Below are 22,648 nucleotides of genomic sequence, written 5' to 3' on the forward strand. Positions count from 1 at the left end.
CGTGGCGTTTGAGAATCGATTTTGAATCGACCACATTTTAAAAAACGATTAATCGAAAAATCGATTTTTTTGCCCAGCCCTAGCTACTGCTAACCCGGACGTCGAGGTCACTTCACTGATTTGGGAAAAGCACGTAAAAGTCCTGGCAGAAAGCGATGCATAAGGATGTAGTGTAACGACGCCCAGTTCCAGGAATGCACTAATATTTTGCTGGTAGTACCAGTTTGCAACAATTATTGGCTAACACTTTGTCAACACTTCGGGAAAAAAATAATAGAAAATGTTGGATATACTGGCTTTCTGCAAGGAATTTTTTGTGCTTTTCCCTAATCACGGAAGTGACCTCGACGTTCGGGTTAGCGGTAGCATTAGCCATCAGGCAAGTGTTATTTAAATAAACTCCTGATGTACTTTCAAACTTTCCAATGCCTCGTTTTATGAGTACAGAACCTATTTGTACTACTGTAGAAGTTTGGTGTCATTCCGGCATTATTAGTGGAGTAATTTACGAGATACAACCTTGGATCCATTAGCGCTGCACTAAGGCATCCGGCTGATATCTCTAAATAAGCTCTAACTTTAACAATGTTCGACCGAGGGGAAAAAGCTTCTGGGGGGGGGGGGGGGGGGGTGTTTGACTCGAGGTCATGGTGCAAAGGACCCTATGTTGATTTTACTCTGAACCATCCCTTTGAGAAATTAAAACACTTCACACACGCACACGCACACACACACACGCGCACACACACACACACACGCATACAGACACAGACACACATACATACAGAGTTGTGCAATATTTAGATCACTGTGGCAGGACTGTGATTCAGTGCGGGATCAGCAATAATATCTCTCTCTCTCCATCACATCATGAGTCCAGTGGCGGCAGAGCAGCAGGGTCTGAGGTGTTTGGTGGCGAGGGAGGGCGATGTCTGTCGTGAAGACACACAGTCTAGATTTACTCTGCACACTTTGTCATAAAGAAAGCCAGCTTCATCCGTCACTCCCCGCACGCCTTCAATCAATCTCCTGCCGAGTCTTCTTTTATCACTCTTTAGCTGAGCATTTGCTCACTGATGGAGATCAGAGCACGAGACCGTCCTGCTATGACTAGAAAGAGGTTTTCTAATCTAAGTAGAAGATGGCAGCTGATGCTTTCTGTATAAGTGAGGAAATGACTTATAGTCAACAACTCCAAAGTTTAGAGATTGACCGATATATCAGCCAGACCAATCAATCGCCCGACATGTGAGATGAGCATCAGGAGGCCAGTCTGAGACCATGGACACTGGTCTATATATCAGTCATATAAATCAGTTATATAAATAGATAGAGTCTCTTCAGAATTCATATGGATTAGTTTTACGATCTCTTTATGAACTTTTTGAAGCGTCAGTGGTAGTTGCGTAGCTGTCGATGGAGGGACAGAAAGCTCTCAGATTTCATCAAAAAGATCTTAATTTGTGTTCTGAAGATTAACAAAAGTCTTGCGGGTTTAAAACGACATGACTTGAGAGCAATTAATGGCAGAATTTTCATTTTTGGGTGAACTATCCCTTTAATGACAGACAATAGATAATCTGTATTTTAGTGAATTTTGACAGAATATTGCATGAATCATTCATTCATTCATTATCTTTATGGAGAAAAATATATGAACTAATTAATTATGTGATTCAAATATTTAGCATTTATACTTTTGACAATACTGTGAACTGAGGTTATGCATTATTTATGATGTTGTAAACGCTAATAACTTTGTTTTGAAATGAGTGAAGTTTATTGTAGCACTCAGGCAGGAGACGAGAAAAAAAAAAATCCACACCTCAGCAGTTCTTCCGTCTCTTAATTCACTCCTCCGCCGACCCGCTCCACGCTACCAATCAGACACTTAAGTGTCTCGTTACATTTCTTGTGCTTTCCTGAGATGCTTGTTGCTCATAAATATGGATATGTGTATAACTCAGTCTGCAGTCTAAGTGTGCTGTGGTAGTCAGACGTTTGATGCATCTGTTCGATGGGAATATCGGTCTATCGGTCTGTCTATCTGTCTCTGTCTGTCTATCTGTCTATTTTTCTGTCTGTCTGTCTATCTGTCTCTGTCTGTCTATGTCTATTTGTCTGTCTGTCTGTCTGTCTGTCTGTCTGTCTGTCTGTCTGTCTATCTATCTTTCTGTCTTTCTGTCTGTCTATGTCTATTTGTCTGTCTGTCTGTCTATCTATCTTTCTGTCTATCTGTCTATTTGTCTGTCTATCTGTCTTTCTGTCTATTTGTCTGTCTGTCTGTCTGTCTGTCTGTCTGTCTGTCTGTCTGCCTGCCTGCCTGTCTGTCTGTCCGTCTGTCTGTCTATTTGTCTGTCTGTCTGTCTGTCTGCCTGCCTGTCTGTCCGTCTGTCTGTCTATTTGTCTGTCTGTCTGTCTGTCTATCTATATATCTGTCTGTCTGTCTGTCTATCTGTCTCTGTCTGTCTATCTGTCTATTTGTCTGTCTGTCTGTCTGTCTGTCTGTCTGTCTGTCTGTCTGTCTGTCTGTCTATCTGTCTTTCTGTCTATTTGTCTGTCTATCTATCTGTCTATCTATTTGTCTGTCTGTCTGTCTGTCTGTCTGTCTGTCTGTCTGTCTGTCTGTCTGTCTGTCTGTCTGTCTGTCTGTCTATTTGTCTTTCTGTCTATTTGTCTATCTGTCTATTTGTCTATCTGTCTATTTGTCTATCTGTCTATTTGTCTGTCTATCTGTCTATTTGTCTGTCTGTCTATCTGTCTGTCTGTCTGTCTGTCTGTCTGTCTATCTGTCTGTCTATCTGTCTGTCTATCTGTCTGTCTGTCTGTCTGTCTGTCTGTCTGTCTATCTGTCTATTTGTCTGTCTGTCTATCTGTCTATCTATCTGTCTGTCTGTCTATCTGTCTGTCTGTCTATCTATCTTTCTGTCTATTTGTCTGTCTTTCTGTCTGTCTATTTGTCTGTCTATTTGTCTATCTGTCTATCTGTCTATCTATCTATCTATCTATCTATCTGTCTGTCTGTCTGTCTGTCTGTCTGTCCATCCATCAATCCACGTTTGTGCGATGGGAATATCAGACACTGGGAGGCAACGGGAAGACGGAAGGCCAGTTTAACGGTGGGCAAGATTTAGCGTTGCGATCAGGTCTGAGCGAACGACTTTACAGATCCAACTTGTCAAATGTGATGCAGGGCGGATCTTGTAGAACGAGGGTGAGATTTGTCTTCCAAATAGCCGTGTCCGTGAGCGGAATGACTCCGCGTATTTCGCACTCTCGTGGGTTGGGATGAGCAATTGTGAGTTAATCCGAGCTTTAGCATGAGGCCAAGCAGGCCAGGATGGTGTCAAGAGCATTTATCTTGAGGTCGGAAGAATGAATCTATTCAGAGGAATGAATCTCCGTTTATTTTTTGGTTGGAGGCGAACGCAAACAGAGCAGAATCCTAATGGCCGTGTTTATACTGCGGGATCGGAGTAATCTGATTAGTTCCATTCTGTGCTGGTGATGTGATTCACCCTCAAATCAGCCAATCGCAGTCTGAACATAAAGGGTAATTGGAGGGAATTTCTGCTCTCGAAAAAGCATTTTCTTATTACCATCTCTGATTTGATTGCCCGATTCGCTCTTTCAGGCTCTCCGCTGCTCTCAGACACACAGAAACACATTGGCTCGCTTGTTGACACGGCTATTGGCGACTCTGATGGTGGCCGATGACAGAGTTGATTAAAGTTTGGAGCAGTAGGCTCTGTGCCTGCTTCTTCGGCTCATTAATGTGACTGGCACGTTTTTAGAGGTGACTCAACACTTCACTCTGCACCTGAGAGTGTTACGAGTGTGTGTTGTGAGGCAGCTAAACTAACTGAGCTCTCGAAAACTATTTCAACACTTATAGATGTTTGAGTGTTGTTGTAGTAGTACTTTATTGTTCAGCCTTAGCTGAAAATTGGTCTTTGGTCTCGCCATACAATCACAAAACAATTAACAATACACAACATCTACCCAAATACATCTAACAATACACAATATCCACAATATCAAAGCTTAAAATATTCACATTTCCTACCCCTTATTCAAAAGACTAATGTTCAGCACTTGACTTGGACATTTGAAAAGCTGTATGTTTTTCTTCACTGGAGAGTCGATAAAATAAGTTTGTAGTACTTTACTTATTTTACGTTACTTGAAGTATTTTTAAAGCATTAATTATGCTTGTAATGCACCTTATGTGTTGTATAATCTCATTATCTAATGTTACTGCCTTAGATTAAAAAACATAAAGCAAAAGTTGTATTGTATGAAGACAGTCAGTAGTATTATGTGACTTTTTTGAAGCATAAAGGCCTGTTCACACCAAGGACAATAATTATAATGATAAAGACTGTAGCGGCGCTTGTAACGCCAAGGTCATGGATTCGATTCCAAGGGAAAGCAAGAACTGATAAGACTGTAAATGTGTACCTTGGAATGCAATGTAAGTCACTTTGGATAAAAGCGTCTGCCAAATGCATAAATGTTATGTAAATGTAAAGATATAGTTCTAAAAATCACTCTTAATAGAATAGCAGAGTCCACACCATAACTATAACGATAATGACACAGGGAAACAATATCATTGGAATCACTTTTTTTCCCAGCTGATGAACGATAAAAACATTGACAGCCAATCAGAATCCATCCTGCTTTAAAGAGCTTGAGCATTTAAACTTTAGTTTGTGCGCCATTCAGATTGAGTTTGATTTAAAGAAACAAATGCAGAACTGCAATTTATATATGAATGTAATGAAGTCAAGGAAATGTATATAATTGTAATTTTAACAAAAACATTTAACAAACACGACACACATCTGCAAAGCATTGTTTGAAAGTTTTTAAAAAGCATTTAAAAAGCCTTCAAGTGTAAATGTTCATAGGCGTTATACACAGTATATACAGTATACACACACACATACACTACTATTCAGAAGTTTGGAGTCAGTCAGTTTTTTAAATGTTTTCGAGAGAAGTCTCTTCTGCTCATTTATTTGATCATGAATATTATGAAATATTATTGCAATTTAAAATAACTTTTCTATTTGAAAATATTTTAAACTAATGTATTCCTTTGATCAAAGATGAATTTTCAGCATCATTACTCCAGTCTTCAATGTCACATGATCCTTCAGAAATCATTCTAATATGATGATTTGCTGCTCAAGATTATCATCAATATTGAAAACAGTCATATTTAACAGTCATAAAGCATACTTCAAATCTTATTGACCTAAACTTAAAATTCAATTTAAATTCCAACTCGTGAATTAAAAGAGAGCCAATTCTTAAGTTCTAAATGTTCCACAACCCCGATGTAAACATGTTTCCGAACGAACAAACCAAATAATGATTGTCTCTTTAAATGTCAATTTAAAATGTGTATTTGGGCATTTTTAGTCAAAAATATAAGTCGGACTACCATAACCAGCATAACCCTGCCTGTAAATCCATGCTGGTAATTGTTCTTTTTGTTGAAGTGATCAGAATCTGGAGTGAGCAAAGCACTCTGTTCTGCGGAGTATCTTTACATCTCTCCTCAGATCCCTTTGATTTGCTGAGATGGTGTGTGTGTGTGTGGTGAGCAGAGCAGACATGAGTGTTCTCTTCCTCTCCGGTTCTAATCCGGCACAGCAGAACAAATGGAAAAGCATAAATGAAGTGGTGCTGGCAGTGGATGGACTGCTGTCATTCTGTTCTTCTGCTGCATCCCGTTCCTCCTCTTTCTCCTCCTCTTGTTGCTATGGAAGCCCTGTTTGATTCAAAGGAAACGAACCATCTCCGTTCAGACAGACTCCGAGCTCTTCACGACTGCACTGATCAGGGTTCTGCTAAAATCACAATTGAAGAATTTGTTGAACAGCTTCTTTTCAGATCATGGTTATTTGAATTGAGTACAAGGAAGGTAAATTTGAATTTGAATTGAATTGTAATTCACAGGTGATGCATTCTGGGAAATGCTGCTCTGGAGCACAAACATTCATTTATTAAATGATTAAATAAACTAAACCCATGTTTACATAGGTGGCATTTAAAACATTTCAAATCGAATTTCAATTCTGCACCTTAATTCGCATTCAATTGAATTTCAATTTCAATTAAGTTCTGAGTAGCACACAATAGAAAAGTTTTAAATTAAGTTTTACAGAAATGATCTGCAAATATGATCCAATGTTGGTGTAAAAACACTTATCAATGTTATTTACTTGCATACTATTGTGGTATTTTATATATATACATAGCTTTTATTTTTATATATTCTTTAGTTTTACAGGTTTAAAGGTTCAGATGTCTCATGCTTCTGTTTGTTTCATGCCTCTGGGGTCTCAGTTTCGGTTCGGTAGAGTAAATAATTGGTACTATTGGTGGTGAAATGATTAGGAAATCTGAGAGTAATATCGATAACTGATGTTTTAACACTTTTCTGCCGTCTACCTGCCGCTACTTGTGTAAAAGCAGTCAGTGAATTGGATGTAAAGCAGTGAATCAGTATAGCAGTAAAGCAGTATGTCGATATAAAGCAGTGAATAAGAAAGACCTTGTGTAGAATGAGATTTGAATAGGTTTGTACACACACACACACATGTGTACAAACATGGGGGGGGGGGGGGGGGGCTAACTGATCCTTCAATTAGTGAAGGATCAGTTAGCCTGGAATATTCCATTTTTCTAATTCCTGGAATCCACTCACCTGGATTCCAGTTGATGTCAGGCACATTTCTCCATGGACACGGTTGACATTTTCAAAGATTTTATTCGGAATGAGCATTTGACATTATTGCTTATCTAACCATACTGCGCAAATGATATTCCATGGGAAGATACGCATCCTTTGAAGAGGCAAAATAAGAGGGCGGATAATTAGCGTGTTCTTTGAGCCCTTGAATGGAGACTTCCTTGCTGAGAGTCTCTCCTGGGTGTCATTCGAAGAGAGAGAGAGAGAGAGAGAGAGAGAGAGAGAGAGAGAGAAACTGATGGTGTCTCCCTCACTACAGTTAGAGTTTCCCCCATCTGGAGACATGCACAGGTGTTCATGTAGTTTACATATCTAACTGAGAGTGATTGATAACTGATGTTTTAAAGGGGCGGTTGATTATGATTTGACTTTTCTAACTTTAGTTAGTGTGTAATGTTGCTGTTTGAGCATAAACAACATCTGCAAAGTTACAACATTCAAAGCAAAGGGAGATATTTGCTTTTAAAGAAATCGTTTTTTAAGGACTACAACAAAGGACTACAGGACATTCCTCCTGGGTTAGTGACATCACCAACCCTAAAATTTACATAAACCCCGCCCCCTGAACACGATTTATAGATTATCAAGACAGAATATGCTAATCAATGACTAGAAGATAACTACACATAAGCTGCATAAATTCATCAACTAACCATTAAGAAATGTCCTGTTGCTTCTACATGTTGTCACTTCTTCTAGAGTCTCTCCATCATTGTCTGAATCCGGTTTGAACATAAAAGGCTAAAAGTTTTAGAAATTTTCAGTGCATGTCTATGTGTGAGTGCAAGCTGTTGTAGCTCCGCCCTCTGTGCCAGGAGCAGCAGCTCATTTGCCTTTAAAGGGACAGACACAAAAACGGTGCGTTTTTGCTCACCCTCAAAAATGGACAATTTTAGCATGTTATATAAAAATATCTGTGGGGTATTTTGAGCTAAAACTTCACACACACACACTCTGGGGACATCAGAGACTTATTTTACATCTTTCGAAAAGGGCATTATACCACCCCTTAACACTTTTCTGCAGTCTAACTGCCGCTACTTGTGCAAAAGCAGTTATTGAATTCAGCAAAGGATTGATATAGAGCAGTGAATCAGAAAGGCCTTTTGTAGAATGAGATTTGATTAGGTTTGTATCTTAAACTCAGTTATCAAGTGATGCCCAAAAGCAGCTTCCAGCAAACCTTTGCAGCGCGCATCAGTTTTTCAAACACTAAAGTTTAACAACAAGAAGAAAAACTCTGGTGGTGCGCCGCGAGTAAATCACACCTCAGGCGTCAGGAGCCCCTGGCAACAAATAAATGTGTGTTCTAAATCTCGCCTCAGTGTTTCTTCCAGACTTCTATTTATTTCTTAATAGTTCAATTAGTCTTCCAGATTGCAGTTTAATGCATTTCAATTTGATCTTGATGAAGTTGATGAATTTGATCCTCAGTTGTCTATCGTCTCGGCAGAATCCCCTCGGCAGCTGAAGTGTGAACTGAGTGTCGAATGTAGTCGCAGGTTTGTTTGCTTGTGAATTTAATTAACTCACTGTTGCACGTCGACACACTAGAGATTGTGCATCATAGGCTGCATTTACACTGCAAGGCCTGAGAGTAAGTTTTACTGTGTCAGTGAATGCATTGATTTCAGTAGATTCACACTGAGAATCAGAGCTTTGTCTTGCATGTGAGCGTCCAGATGAGTGAAGGAACGCCCGGAGCAGGAGCCTCTTTTCAGGAGGTCGCTAACATTGTTTTTTGATAAATGAAAAAAGAAAACAAGCCTTTTCTCAAGGTCAGATGTGCCTCTTCATTCTCAGGTCAGATGATCTGTGTTTTTGTGGTTTTAATGCACTTTTTTTTTTACCACACTTGTGCCTTTCCAGAATCAATGTATTAATAATTCATGCTATAGTCAGATAGGGGGTTCTGCTGGCTGGGAATAATTTCTTTTAATAGTGGGAATACATGATTGATGAAGGTGACCCAACACTAAAAGATATAAATATACAAAATCATCTGGCCCAAGCCTCTGTCCTTCTCAAGGCTTGACTCCAAGATTAGAAGAAAAATCGATACTAGATAGAAGAAGAGAGGAAAAAGTGTAAATCACAAAAGTTGAGAGAGTTTGTGCATGCAAAAAAAGTTCCAAAGCACAAAGTCCCTCTCTATATCAGTGTCAGTGTTTCTGAACTCCCTGAAACACCTCCATTGGAGTCTTGAGTTTCTTCCGGGAACAAACACGTCATAATTTTCCTCATTTAAATAAATCCCGCATAAGGCATATGCTAAATAAAGGGGTGGGGCCTGGTTTAGTTAGTTAGCGGTGTGTTGAAACGGCGTGTTATGGTGAAGGGCGGGACATTTCCCAAACACACTTGAAGTAGTTGACCAATCACAACACATTGGTCCAGCCGACCTATCAGAGTACAGTGTGCTTTTCGGAAGGAGAGGCTTCATACAGGAACTAAACTGGGGTACGTTTCCCAAAAGCATCGTTAGCCACTATGGTCGCAAGTTCCGTCGTTATCAGCATAGTTCTAACGAACATTCGCAAACAGCATCGCAAAGTTGTGTGATTGAAAACGAAAGCTCTCGAGCTGTGGTTACCAGCATAGTTTCTAGTTTGCATGACATGTGGACTTAATAAATCCTTATCTTGAGCAAAATAAGCAAGCTGACATCCAGTACAATCTATATCTTTTAGTTTAGAAAACATACAAATGTCATTTACGTCTTTTAGTTTGTCAAGAGATTTAAAGTGTCGTTCTTGAAGAGTGCACACGTGCTAGTACGTAAGAACGAGCCTATGATTGAATCTGGAAATAAAGCAAAATAACTGAGAAAAATGAGAAATAGTCCTCTGGTGCCATGTCTGTAATTTATAGAAAAACATCAAGCATTAAAGCTACAATATGCAAGATTTTTTTTGCTGCTAGAGGGCGCTACATCCAAACAACAACAACGGCGTAGCTGGATGACGATGTGAAGGAGCGTGGAATGATGGGAACTGTCGTTTTAAACTCCACCGTGGATGTAAATCAGTCAGACGGCAATCGAAAAATCATGTTCATGGATGAGGCTAAGTTCTATTTTTATAATGACATGCTTTTTGTGGAGAGGGGGGCGTGGTTCAGCGCGGTCTGTAATGGGAGAGAGAAGAGACGAGCGGGACGCAAGTAGGTCAAGCGCAAATGACGAACATCCGCGTGGAGAGACCGCTTATGAGCCGCGCGCTGGAACGAGAGAGAGACTGAAGTGAAAATTGGACGCAGAGAAAGAAAACCGGTGGATCCGAACTCTCATTTTTGAACTGTTTTGTGCCGTCGAGGTTGCCACGGTGAATGCGCGTTGGGCATGACTTTTGTTTGTTTTGCTTTATTTTAATAAAGGACGAGTCCCAGTCACGCGACCCCTGTCTTCTTCCTTCCTGACTCTTGAACCTCATCACACTTTTGTTTCATTAAAATGAATTAACAGCAAGAAAAGCCAGGTTTAATACTAAATCGGTTATCATAGATGTTACTGTATGTCGAATTCATTGCTGTGATAACGCGGCGCAGTTTTACGTGTTCTAAACAATTGTTGTAAAAGTACATTCAAACATACCCACATCATTTGCCAAAATACTGATTAATCTTTATGTTTAACACATGCTACAGTATATTTATTTACATGGCCATAAACACCAGACGTGATAAACAATGCCAATAAACTAAACACAAATCTAAAGCAATAATACTTCCCTTACATAAACATAACTATTACAGAATGCTACATTTGGAAAATATAAAATTAAGCATGCTTTGTCGACAGAACCAGCTGCAATCGGTAAAGAATAATTGCGTTCCATAACTACTGCAAGAAACAAGCTAAGGTTTGTTGCTTGATAGACGCTACAACTACAACTTCCGCATTTGTCCAGGACTCCACGCAATACGAGCGGAAACCAAGGGTAACGCGGATATGACGCAATTGACTGGCGACTCCCATCTCCCCCCTGCTCTAACGCCCCGTTTCCTTGGTTAAAATCGCAATTTTCTCACGATTTAAAAATAGTTGGAAACATTTGGGATATTGTAAGTAATCAACTTAACAAAATATATAACACTGGCCTTGAGATTATGGGATATTTGAATGCAAAATTCTTGCATATTGTACCTTTAATTCGATCTCAAACAGACTAATTAAAAGTAGTTATTAATTCACATGCTATATATATTTATACTTGTGTATATATATATATATATATATATATAAGAATATTTTGCAATGCATTTAAATTATATCAATGACTATAATTCATTAGTTTTTCATTGATTTATACATTCTCAGTGGCTCATGGGATTGTGGTTCACTCCCTCATAAAAATGTAAATATACAGCCTTATATGTTTTTCTTATTTCCATATTTTCAGATTAAAATCATATGCTGTAATGTAATTCAGTTCAGAACAGGTTGGTATTGGTTCAGGCTTATAGAGCTCAAGGAAATGAATGAAACTGAGGCACTGAACAAGCGGGCGGTCACTGCTGTGCTCTGTTGTGTAAAATAAAATCAAGTCCTACACCATTTTTCCTGTTGACATATTTTTCTATTGAAACTGGAAGTTGGGACACATCAAGAAAAATCACACTCTAAGGGTTGAACGCCTTAAAGCTGAAAGTCTAGAATTGCTGCTGGTAATGACTTTCTCCTCTATTCGTTGTTGTATTGACAGGTAAGTGTAATAGAGAGAGAGAGATATTGTGAGGAGGACGATTGGCTGTAATTGGGTCTAATTACTCTGTTGGGTCTATCTTAATTATGAACCTTGTCTTTTAATTTGCCAGTAAGCATTTAAGTGGATGGGCTTCAAACATGTCCAGAGGAGATTTATAGGTGGTCGGATTGTATTGCTCAGGAACAGGGTGACTATTGTTTGGAAAATGTTGAAATATATACGTCAATATATTAATTGAATAATTATTAAGAATTGAATAAATGTGTTTTAATGTTTTTGAAAAAAGTCTCTTAAGCTCACCAAGCCTGGATTAATTTTAATACAATAAAGAAGTGTAAAATTGTGAAATGTCATTTAAAAAAAAAAAAAAAAAAAAAAAAATATATATATATATATATATATATATATATTTTTATCTTTTGAATAATAATCAGTATCATTTCTCCAGTCTTCAGTGTCACATGATCCTTCAGAAATCATTATAATATGCTGATTTGCTGCTCAAGAAACATTTATTATTATTATCAATGTTAAGTTGTGCGGCTTAATATTTTTGTGGAATTCGAGATATACTATCATTCAAAGGTTTGGAGTGAGTATTTTTAGTCAGAAAGGACTCATTAAATTGGTCAAAAGTGACAGTAACAATACATTCTGTTCTTTTTAACTCTCTATTCATCTGCGAAAACTGAAAAATGTTTATTGAGCTGCAAATCAGCATATTAGAATGATTTTATTATAAATTTGTTTATTATTAGGATAAACCCCTTGAGATGTATCATCTCATTTTCGAGGGGGTCCCAACATATAACACAATAATTACATAACCACAGAGAAGTGAAAAATCGAAACAGAACAAACAACAACAAAAACAAACAAAAACAAACAAGGACAACAACAACACCTGCATATATTCATCAAAAAAAATTAAAACCACCAAAAAGGCCAAGATGGCCAATAATAAGTAAATAGCAGTAAATATTTAACTACAGTCAGATATAAACATTTGGTATGCACAGTAAATTTCTGAAGGATCATGTGACACTTGTGAAGACTGGAGTAATGATGCTGATATACAGCTTTGATCACAGGAATAAATTACAATTTACAATATATTCACATAGAAAACAGTTATTTTAAATTCTAATATAATTGTAATCAAATAAATGCAGCCTTGGTGAGTGGAATAGATTTCTTTCAAAAACATAAAACATCTTAATAATTACGAACCTTTGACCGGTAGTGTCTCTGTCATGATATGTAGGAATTGTGTCGTTCATAATGAGACTATCACTATCACGCATCTCTGCAGTGTTTGGTTTCACTTCAAAAGCACTACACACTCCAACAACTTGAAAAGTTCTTCTCAAAGTAGCCTCCTGATACCCTCAACATAATGGATCCATCTGTGTTCCAGCTCTATCTAAATAAATGAGAGTCTCTGAAGATCTCCAGGCTGCCAGTGAGGAATGAGCTCCTTAAAGTGAAGGTGACCTGAAAGTGATGGGAATTAGCCTCCTAAGAACGGGCGAATGAGAGTATCAGTCATGCTGTCTGTGGCCAGTGAAGACATTCAGCACATATCAATGTGAAGTCTTATAGTGTTACTTCTCCCTAAAGTGAATATTTACTCACCCTAGTGTTGTATTAATGTCATATGCCCTTCTTTCAGAGCAGAAAAGGAAAAATAAAATAAAAAACGTCCGGCTCGTCCATTTAATAGCAGAGAATAGCGGCCAACTTCAAGCTTTTTAAAGAATCTCAGAATGACCCATGCTACACGTGGGGATATACAATAGGATTTGGTGAAAAACAAACCGAAATTTAATGTATGATTTACACTACATCCTCATGCATCACTTTCTGCCTGGACTTTTATGTGCTTTTCCCTAATCACGGAAGTGACCTCGACGTCCGGGTTAGCGGTAGCATTAGCCATCAGGCAAGTGTTATTTAAATAAACTCCTGATGTACTTACAAACTTTCCAATGCCTCGTTTTATGAGTACAGAACCTATTTGTACTACTGTAGAAGTTTGGTGCCATTCTGGGCATTATTAGTGGGGTAATTTACGAGATACAACCTTGGATCCATTAGCGTCTGCACTAAGCCATCCGGCTGATATCTCTAAATAAGCTCTAACTTTAATAATGTTCGACCGAGGGGAAAAAGACTTCTGGGGGGGGGGGGGGGGGATTGGGGTGTACTTCATGGTGCACAGGACCCTAGGTTGAAATTACTCCGAACCATCCCTTTAACGGAGCTTGTCCGTTGGTCTTCGTTCGTAAAACTCTATTAGCGCCTCCGTTCACTCCATCTCACCCCGAAAAAACACGACGCATCCCTTTAAGAACTGCGACACGATGTTCCAATGCTAATCCTTTATCTTCCTCTGAACTGTCTGTTCAATCCTCAGCCGATTTTCACATATTATTATTTTAATATTTAAATTATTTTACGTCTAATCCTGATTTTATGGTTAGAATTGTGGCCAGTGACAGAATTAGTCAAAAATAAGTATTTGAACATATTTTTAAGTTAAATGATTTTGAATACTTTTTTCTCTTAAAACCAAAACTCTAGAAATTTGACTGCCTTTAAGTGTATAATATGAAGTAAGTTTATAATATAATTTGAAATGTCTTCAAAAACTAGTATGTGATAAAGTTTTTATTGATATTTTTAACTCTGTGTAAAAAAAAAACCTACTAACCCCAAACTGTTGAACGGTAGTGTATGTATAAATATATAAATAATTAAATGTATACAATACTCTTTCATAGCTGTTAATTGTTTTGACAGTATTTATCTTTGAGTAATGTCTAATTAGAGAAAACATTTGTTCCACATATCAGAATAAATTGTCATTATTTGTCAAAATTAATTGTGTATTTATTTACAGTATATATATATTTAATTCAATTCAAAGTCAAGAATTGAAAAAGGAACACATTCTTACATTTTTAATTTTTGTGTCCAATTATATTGGAAATTAAAACTTTTTTTTATTCCTAAAATGTCAGTTTGATAAATAATTAATAAAATACAGTACGTACTTCAGAAATGGTTTGGATTGAGCACTAGTATGCTATTCTGAACCCTGAACGGTTTTGAGTTTCCTGCAAGCAGACTTTCTGTGCACACAACACATCCTCACACACATAATCACATTAACACACGCATCCAAGTCAAACCAAATCTGTGCCTGTTCAACTGAACGCTTACCAGCATGTGAGGCACAGAACAACACGACGGCGCTGCGTCTTCAATCCTGAAACCGTTGTAGGAGCTTTCAGCGTGCTGTATTTTTAGCCGCTGTAATTTAATTCATTGTCTCGGTGCGCTCCATTTTTGTGCTTCTAACAATAGTATCTCTCCACGAGCCTTCCTTGTGCACCGGCTGCCAAACGTGCAGAAATTAAAATGCTAATTTGGTGCCATTAGCTTGACAGCGCAGCCATTACCCATGACCACACCACAGCCCAGAGGTCCAGCGGTTACAATAACGCAACGCACCTGATTGAAACCACCCAGCTATTATGGAGCGCAGAGGTGAAGGGTAATGGACAGGTTAAAGCAAAAGTGCAGCAAAGCCCTGTCGCTGTGGAGAAAAAGAACATATTGGTTTTGAAAATAACATTTTCAGGACACTATTTTGCATCATTACAGAATGTAGAGTGAGAACTGTACTGTCCTGCACCGTTTTTAATTTATTTTTTAATTTATTATTAATAAAACAAAGATTGTTGTGTTGCATTTCACAAGAAAATACTATTGAATTTAATTTCAATTCAATTCAATTTACTCACATAAAAAGATTATTGGAGTATATTTTACAAGAAAATACCATTTAATTGAATTGAATTTACTCTTTATTTTATAAATGTTGCGACATAAAGATTATTGGAGTACATTTTACAAGAAAATACTATTGAATTGAATTTACTATTTCATCATTTTGTTGCAAAAATACTATTGAATTTCATTTTATTTCAATTCAACTTAATTTACTCTTTATTTTTCTAAATGTTGCAACATAAACAGATTATTGGAGTATATTTTACAAGAAAATACTATTTAATTCAATTTACTCTTTATTTTATAAATGTTGCAACATAAACAAAGATTATTGGAGTACATTTTACAAGAAAATACTATTGAATTGAATTTACTATTTTATAATTTTGTTGCAACATAAAACAGACTGTCGGAGTACATTTTACAAGAAAAATACTATTGAATTTCATTTTATTTCAATTCAATTTAATTTACTCTTTATTTTATAAATGTTGAAACATAAACAAATATTATTGGAGTACATTTTGCAAGAAAATACTATTGAATTGAATTTACTCTTTATTTTATAAATATTGTAACATAAACAGATTATTGGAGTACATTTTACAAGAAAAAACTATTTAATTTAATTTAATTTACTCTATTTTATAAATGTTGCAACATAACGATTTTTGGAGTGTATTTTACAAGAAAATACCATTTAATTTAATTTACTCTTTATTTTATAAACATTGCAACATAAAGATTTTTGGAGTACATTTTACAAGAAAGTACTATTTCAGTGTTTCAGAATTTCATGTTTAGGGGGCCGTTCAACTAAAAACAGAAAACTTTTTAATGCATTTTGGCCCTTCATTTACACAACAGCAGCGTTTTGGGACACAAACTGATACCGTTCTCGTCTCTGTGTAAACTACAAAATGTGAATTGTTACGCTTTACAGAGTGTCATCGCCCACTATTGGCCTGACACGCATAATACAGCGTTTTTCGTCGTTTTCGCGGATCCATTTGAACGAGGATCATTTTGACAAATTTGTCAAAATTCTCTACTTGAAAAATGCAATGGAAAAACGTTTCCGTTTTAAGAACATCGTTGTCATGTAAACGTACCCTTATTCAATGTGATACATGCAATTTCTGAGTGAAAATCGTTCCTATACACCATTTTTATTTATTTATTTTTTCAGTGTATACACTGCGTTTTATAAATGGAAAGCCATCCACAAACATATGTACCCACAAATACCTACTTAAGCGCTGTAGCTTGGGATTTGTTCGATTTCTTTCAGGATAATCCTTTTAAAACCTCTCTTAATTCGTGGTTGTTTAGGGTGCTTTCCTCAAACATGCTCTTTTTCACCGCTGTGAATTGTGCCGCAGCTGATTTAAGACGGAAATACTCTCTGTGTGTGTGTTGGGATTACTTTCATTTGGCTCACGGTAAAGTCTTGTGTTTTTTGGATACTCCTCTCTCTTTGTCTGACATATTGCTCTGAAGACGGCTTTAAAAGATGTCTGCAATGCTTCAGACACACATTGAGCTGGAACCGTTTTTGGATGTCAGATGTGAGTGAGATTTAAGTGTGCTGTTGATCAGTGCATCGATGAATGGATTGAAGAGGTGATTGCTCTCTACAGTTCTCTGCTATAATTCTCTTATCATCTCCTCCAGAGATTCTGCTTCCTTTCCTGTAAGTGGCCGCGAGTCAATAAGGACTCTTGTCACCTCAACTCAAGTGATCATAATTATGCTGACATATTATATCTCCTTAGGGGCTCTCCCAGGCTTTAACTCCTCTTAATCGTCTCCACTATCTAATCGCCAACTGGATAAAAAAACACCACATTTTAATGCAGTTTTGGTCTATTTAATAATGTACTGTATGAGGTGGGTGATGTAAGCCAACATTTAGATCATTTTCCCTTGGTTTCACAGACAATTAAGGTTTAGTCCCAGACTAAAATGCATCATTGAGCCGTTTTAGCTGAAAGCAACTTGGATCTTAAAATATGTCAGTGCCATTGTTTTGTCTCATGTTTATTAACTTAAATGTCGTAATTGAACTAAGGCCTAATCCTGGCTTAAAGGAATAGTTCACCCAAAAATGAAAATTCTGTCATCATTTACTCACCCTCAAGTTGTTTCAAACCTGTAAGAATTTATTTTTTCTGCTGAACACAAAAGAAGATATTTTGAAAAGAGTCTGTAACCAAACAGTTGATGGACCCCATTGACTTCCATAGTAGGAAAAAAAAAAATACTATGGAAGTCAATGGGGTCCATCAACTGTTTGGTTACAGACATTTTTCAAAATATCTTCTTTTGTGTTGTCTTTTACCAGACCTAAATTGTTGATTCAGTAACTGCTTTGACGCAGTGAAGAGTTCATTCAGTGAAGGACTGATTCAGTTGAGTCATTTATAGTGAATCGGACTACATGGCAAGCGCAGGTTTGTTTGCTGTGGCTTGCTGGTCTCGAGTATGAACAACACAGACTTGTTCAGTCCAAATCTGATCTAAAAGCTTGAAATGGTTTGATGGCAGGAAAATCCCTTATTAGAGAATTTACAAAGAGGTATATTTTTGTTTTTGTATAATTTAAGAACAGGTTAAATGAACAGCCCCATTATGACTAATTTTTAGACTCTTAAAAAGGAATAGTTTTCAAAAAATGAAATATTGTCATTATTATTTTAAAGCCCTTCAAGCTCTTAAAGACAAAAACTAAAAATTTCATATGACTTGTGTACCATATAGTTAGTCTTCTAAAGTAAAAAAAAGAAAAGAAAAACTTTTTTATGGAGCATTTTGTACTGTTTAGATCTTTATTATAAAAGTTTAGTCAGTTTTTTTGTGTGTGTTCCGTTGAAGAAAGTAGATGGATGAATTAATTTCAGGTGAACTGTTCCTTTATATAATAACAGGCTTTAGATCACTTCGATCAGTGATTTCGAATGTAATCATTTTGAAGTTTGATGAAGCAAAATCAGCGAGAAAAAAATTGCAATAGGAAAAACAAACTTGCTGAGGAAATTACATGTTACACAACTGCTATTATTCCCATACTCTTCATAAATCAATAGCCTCCTTTGACTCCCAACGGCAGGAAACATAATTTAAAGTGTTTAATAATGGTCTACTCTGCCGGCCTTGGCCTCAGAGATCTTGGCAGGTTCCCTGCAGAAGGAAAGCACTGCGGCTTGTTGAATACGGGTCGCTGAGCGATACGTCTAGAGGTCAGGGCTGTGCGGATTCAGAAATCACTCTTTGAGGTGTAGAATGCACTATAAAGGGGTTATGCGTTTCATTATTTCTCTAAGGAGCATTTATTGTGCCAAAAAAGTAATAGTTTCCCTCTTTCTGTCCCTTAAGAATAGAGTTTTTGAAAGTTTCATACACTCGGAAAAATACTGAGGCCTAAATTTAAGATTTTTGTATTTGAATTGCATATGCAATTTCCATGCATTTCGATCACACAGTTTTAACATAAACTATCTAATAAAGTTAATGTGATGCATATTTGTCAGTCATTTGTCAGATATATTTATAAATATAAATATGTATCAATTTTTTAGTTTGTTAAAACTGTGTAATCCAAATGGATGGAATTTTTATATGCAATTCAAAAACATAAATCCTAAAGTTATGCCTAACAATGAACAAGGATTAAGAAAAATGTGATTCCTCATGTGGCCGCTTTAAGCTAAGCTAAGATTTGCATGCATTTTTATTATTTTTGTTCCCCACTTATTTTCCCAACCCCTATTTAGGTCAAACGTGCCCTTGCTATAACATTTTGAAGAATGTTTTCCTCATTTACTAAAGTATGTCATTTATAATGTTGCTGAAGAACAAAGATTAAACTCTTAATGTTGTTTTTGTTCTGCAGAACGGAGAGGCGTCCCTGTTTGAGGTGAACATCCGTTACGTCGGTGGTCTTCTCTCTGCGTTCTACCTGACGGGCGCTGAGGTAAGATTCGATCTCACCCGATCTCTCACTAACTTGTTTTATGTAAATAACTGGAACTGGAGTTAATGCATAATCACATGAATTACAGCCAGAGAAAGGTCTGTTTTAAGGCGAAATGATCTCATGTGTGGTTTATCTGTAACAGGCCCAATTTGAAACTGATGGCATAGAGATTCAACAATAAAATAAAGGCGATCCATAGACACTCGGAGTTGTGAGTCAGCCTAATGGAAATTGATTTTCAGTCAGAATTAGTCAAAGAGGAAGACAGATGCTCTGCGTTTTCTGAGACCATCCATCTGTGTTCATCTGTCTCAGATATAGACACACGTACCACATATACACATCAGATGAGTCGGTTTGATGTTTCATTGAGCATTGAGATGTTTGCTCGATATTGACATATGTTTGAGATGGAAGCATATAGTACGAATACATTGTAAAATGTGTCATGCTCCATCATTTTGAGTCACTTGCATTAAAGTGAAAAAGAAAGACCTCTTTCTGAATATTATAGTTATTGCATTTTAATTTCAATGCAAATATTATATTGAATAATGGTAGATAGTTAATTTTTCTAGTTAACTAACTGTGACAATCCATGAACTTAAACTAGGTGACTGTATTTTCTTCATGCTTTAACTTGTAATAAAGACGAGGGCTTAATTGAATTGACTAACTTGTTTTGAAAGGCATATTTTTGAGGTTTTAATGGTTTGCATTTACATGTATTGAATTTATTTGTATTTTATGTTATAAATTGCTAGCATGACCATATCATTTTCATATAGCATGACCAGACAGTGTATGTAATTTGATTAGCTGTTGGCTCATTACAGACTTGCTCTCTGATAGATGTGAACATAAACATGATCAGTTTAAGATGCTTTAGTTCTGCACTTCACTGCAAGTGTGTATGAGTCTCTGCCTCCGTCTCTCACTGTAGAGGGAGTTTGTTGTCCACCATTTCTGATGAATCTATCAGCATCTCAGCAGTCTGCAGCGATCTATCCCTGCATTCATGCACACAGGGAATGTGTGTGTTCTGGATGTAGATTTATCTCATCCGTCTCCGAGTTTCCGGGGGGTTTCACCACCTGCAGATAAGGGCGGGTGATTGGAAAACCGTTTTGCGAAACGGCCACGGTGGCGAGGCGTGTGTAAATCACCCCGGACAGCATGAGGTCGGAAAACATCTCAGGCTAACAGCAGGATTTACAGCTATAGAGCTCGATTTGAAGTTGAAGTTGCTCTTGTTGTGATAGTCGATAGAATCACTTTCTGTCTCTTGGCAAAACGTCATGATATGACCGACACTATCATCTCTAACATTCACAGAAAGCCTGAGATGGCTTATGTTCTCATTCTTATTATCTTATTATTTAAAATAGACAAAACAAGGTTTAAAATATGTTTAAACGGCAAAAAAAAAAATCAAGATGTAAGCTGAAATTAAATTTCTTAATTTCATTTGTTTCTTTAAGAACTGTCATTTTTATTTAAGAGTCAGTATTTGCATTATCTTAGACAACCTTGACCTTGAATATGTGCCATGAATTACTTTAAATGAATGTTAGATGAAAAAAAAAAATTCCATTTTACCCAAGATTCAGTCTTCATATAAAGGTCTGTATATGATACTAAGAGAGTAAAATTCTATTAGCGTTCATTACACACTCTGCTGCTCAGTAAAGGTGACCCAAATCTTGTGTTCTTCGTATCAACCGAGACTCACTTGAAGGTTCACGTCATATGCATCTATATGACTTCAGAAACCAGTGGATTTATGCAAACTACTCAAAACCCACAGACTGGGCTGTAATTTCCCGCTCTGTGGAAATAATTCTTACAAGCAAAGGCTACAGATGAATCCTTTATTCCAATTACCTCCAAAACATCAGTCAGCTGTATCGCCCTTGTTAGTGAAACCGAAGGGCGTTATACTACTGCTGTATGTAAAAGCATGTATGCTAATTTACTGTCAAATCCAGCAGAAACTGCTACTTTCATCCATCAGTGCCTTGATGCACATTTATTGGTAATTGACCTAGAAGTGTAGAGCAGATTGGACTATAAACGGAGGCTTTTCAGATTTTACGGCGCACATTTTTTTCCATATTTATGATTCTTTGAAGCCAACAGTATAGTCGCTTTCTGCAACACGCTGGATCCTTCACCAGAAACCGAAATTAACTCACTCCCTCTAAACGTTTACTCTTTCAATTCTTGCAGCCGGGAACAATACAAGTCAAAACTATTATTTTGCAAAGTTTGCTATATTTCCTACTAAAGCAGGGGTGTCCAAACTCAGTCCTGGAGGGCCACTGTCCTGCAGAGTTTAGCTCTAGCCTGCCTCAACACACCTACCTGGAAGTTTCTAGAATGCCTAGTAAGACCCTGATTATCTGGTTCAGGTGTGTTTAATTGGGGTTGGAGCTAAACTCTGCAGGACAGTGGCCCTCCAGGAGCAGGATTGGACATCCCTGTATTAAAGCAATGCAGTATTTGACTCTGGTAAGCGTATTCGTAGAAGACTGGTGGGAGTGGCCTTGGACGGCAACATGCCCAGTGCATTATGGGTGTTGAAGTTTTCCTACCTATTTGTCAAAAGGGAAGGTAGCACCGATTTACATTTACATTTGTGCATTTGGCAGACGCTTTTATCCAAAGCGACTTACATTGCATTTCAAGGTACACATTTACATTCTTATCAGTTCTTGCTTTCCCTGGGAATCGAACCCAAAGCCTGATTTCAGTTGTTTTCGCCTTTCTACTGCATAGGCAGCCAAGTTTTATTGAAAGCCCATTTTGCCCGTGGTGAAGTACCCATTAATGTTAACAAATTAAACCTAACAAAAGATACCCAAGTTTGTTTTTATTAGATGATAAATGGACAGACTTGTTGCTGATATGACGAAATCTGGCTAAACGAGACTAATGTCCTACCATCTACGTCTTTCATAGCTTAGCTCTTTGAGTTTAGCTCAAGAGCTTGCAGGTTTGCGCCATCCCTTTCTATGCTATTTATTTGACTGATTGGATTATTAAAGCCTGTCCACTCTGCACCTGCAATATCTTGAAATATTATGCATATAACCATTAAGGCATTAAGTTATGTCAAAAGCCTATAGCCTATTTTTCTGAGGAATTGCCCGCCTTTGAATTGCCGCAAGATCAAATCACTGCTGACGGAAGGGTATTAGCTTGCAGCTCTTTGTCATTCCTTCACCTCTGTCAGCCCACAGGATTCGTCTTTACATGAATGTTTTATCAGTCAAGCTTCAGTGATCGTATCAAACCTTTCAGGACGTAAGAATGACCTGAATAAGCGTCATGCATGGAGACTTTTTGGTTTATTTTCCTGCTGTGAATCATGTGCTGCATTATTGATACAGCCATTAAGTT

At 37.2% G+C, this 22,648-nt stretch overlaps 1 protein-coding gene across 1 annotated transcript in view; it reads left to right on the forward strand.

Annotated features, from left to right (window-relative positions):
- The window catches only part of LOC308704664 (mannosyl-oligosaccharide 1,2-alpha-mannosidase IA), a 215,495-nt gene that overhangs the window by 139,853 nt on the left and 52,994 nt on the right, over nucleotides 1-22,648 (forward strand). Inside the window, exon 4 of the mRNA XM_081389126.1 lies at nucleotides 19,163-19,243. Coding sequence (XP_081245252.1) covers nucleotides 19,163-19,243 — 81 coding nt within the window. The remainder of the gene's footprint in view (nucleotides 1-19,162; nucleotides 19,244-22,648) is intronic.

The sequence above is a fragment of the Scardinius erythrophthalmus genome (genome assembly GCF_964197995.2).
Source record: "Scardinius erythrophthalmus genome assembly, chromosome: 16".
NCBI classification, from domain to species: Eukaryota; Metazoa; Chordata; class Actinopteri; order Cypriniformes; family Leuciscidae; genus Scardinius; species Scardinius erythrophthalmus.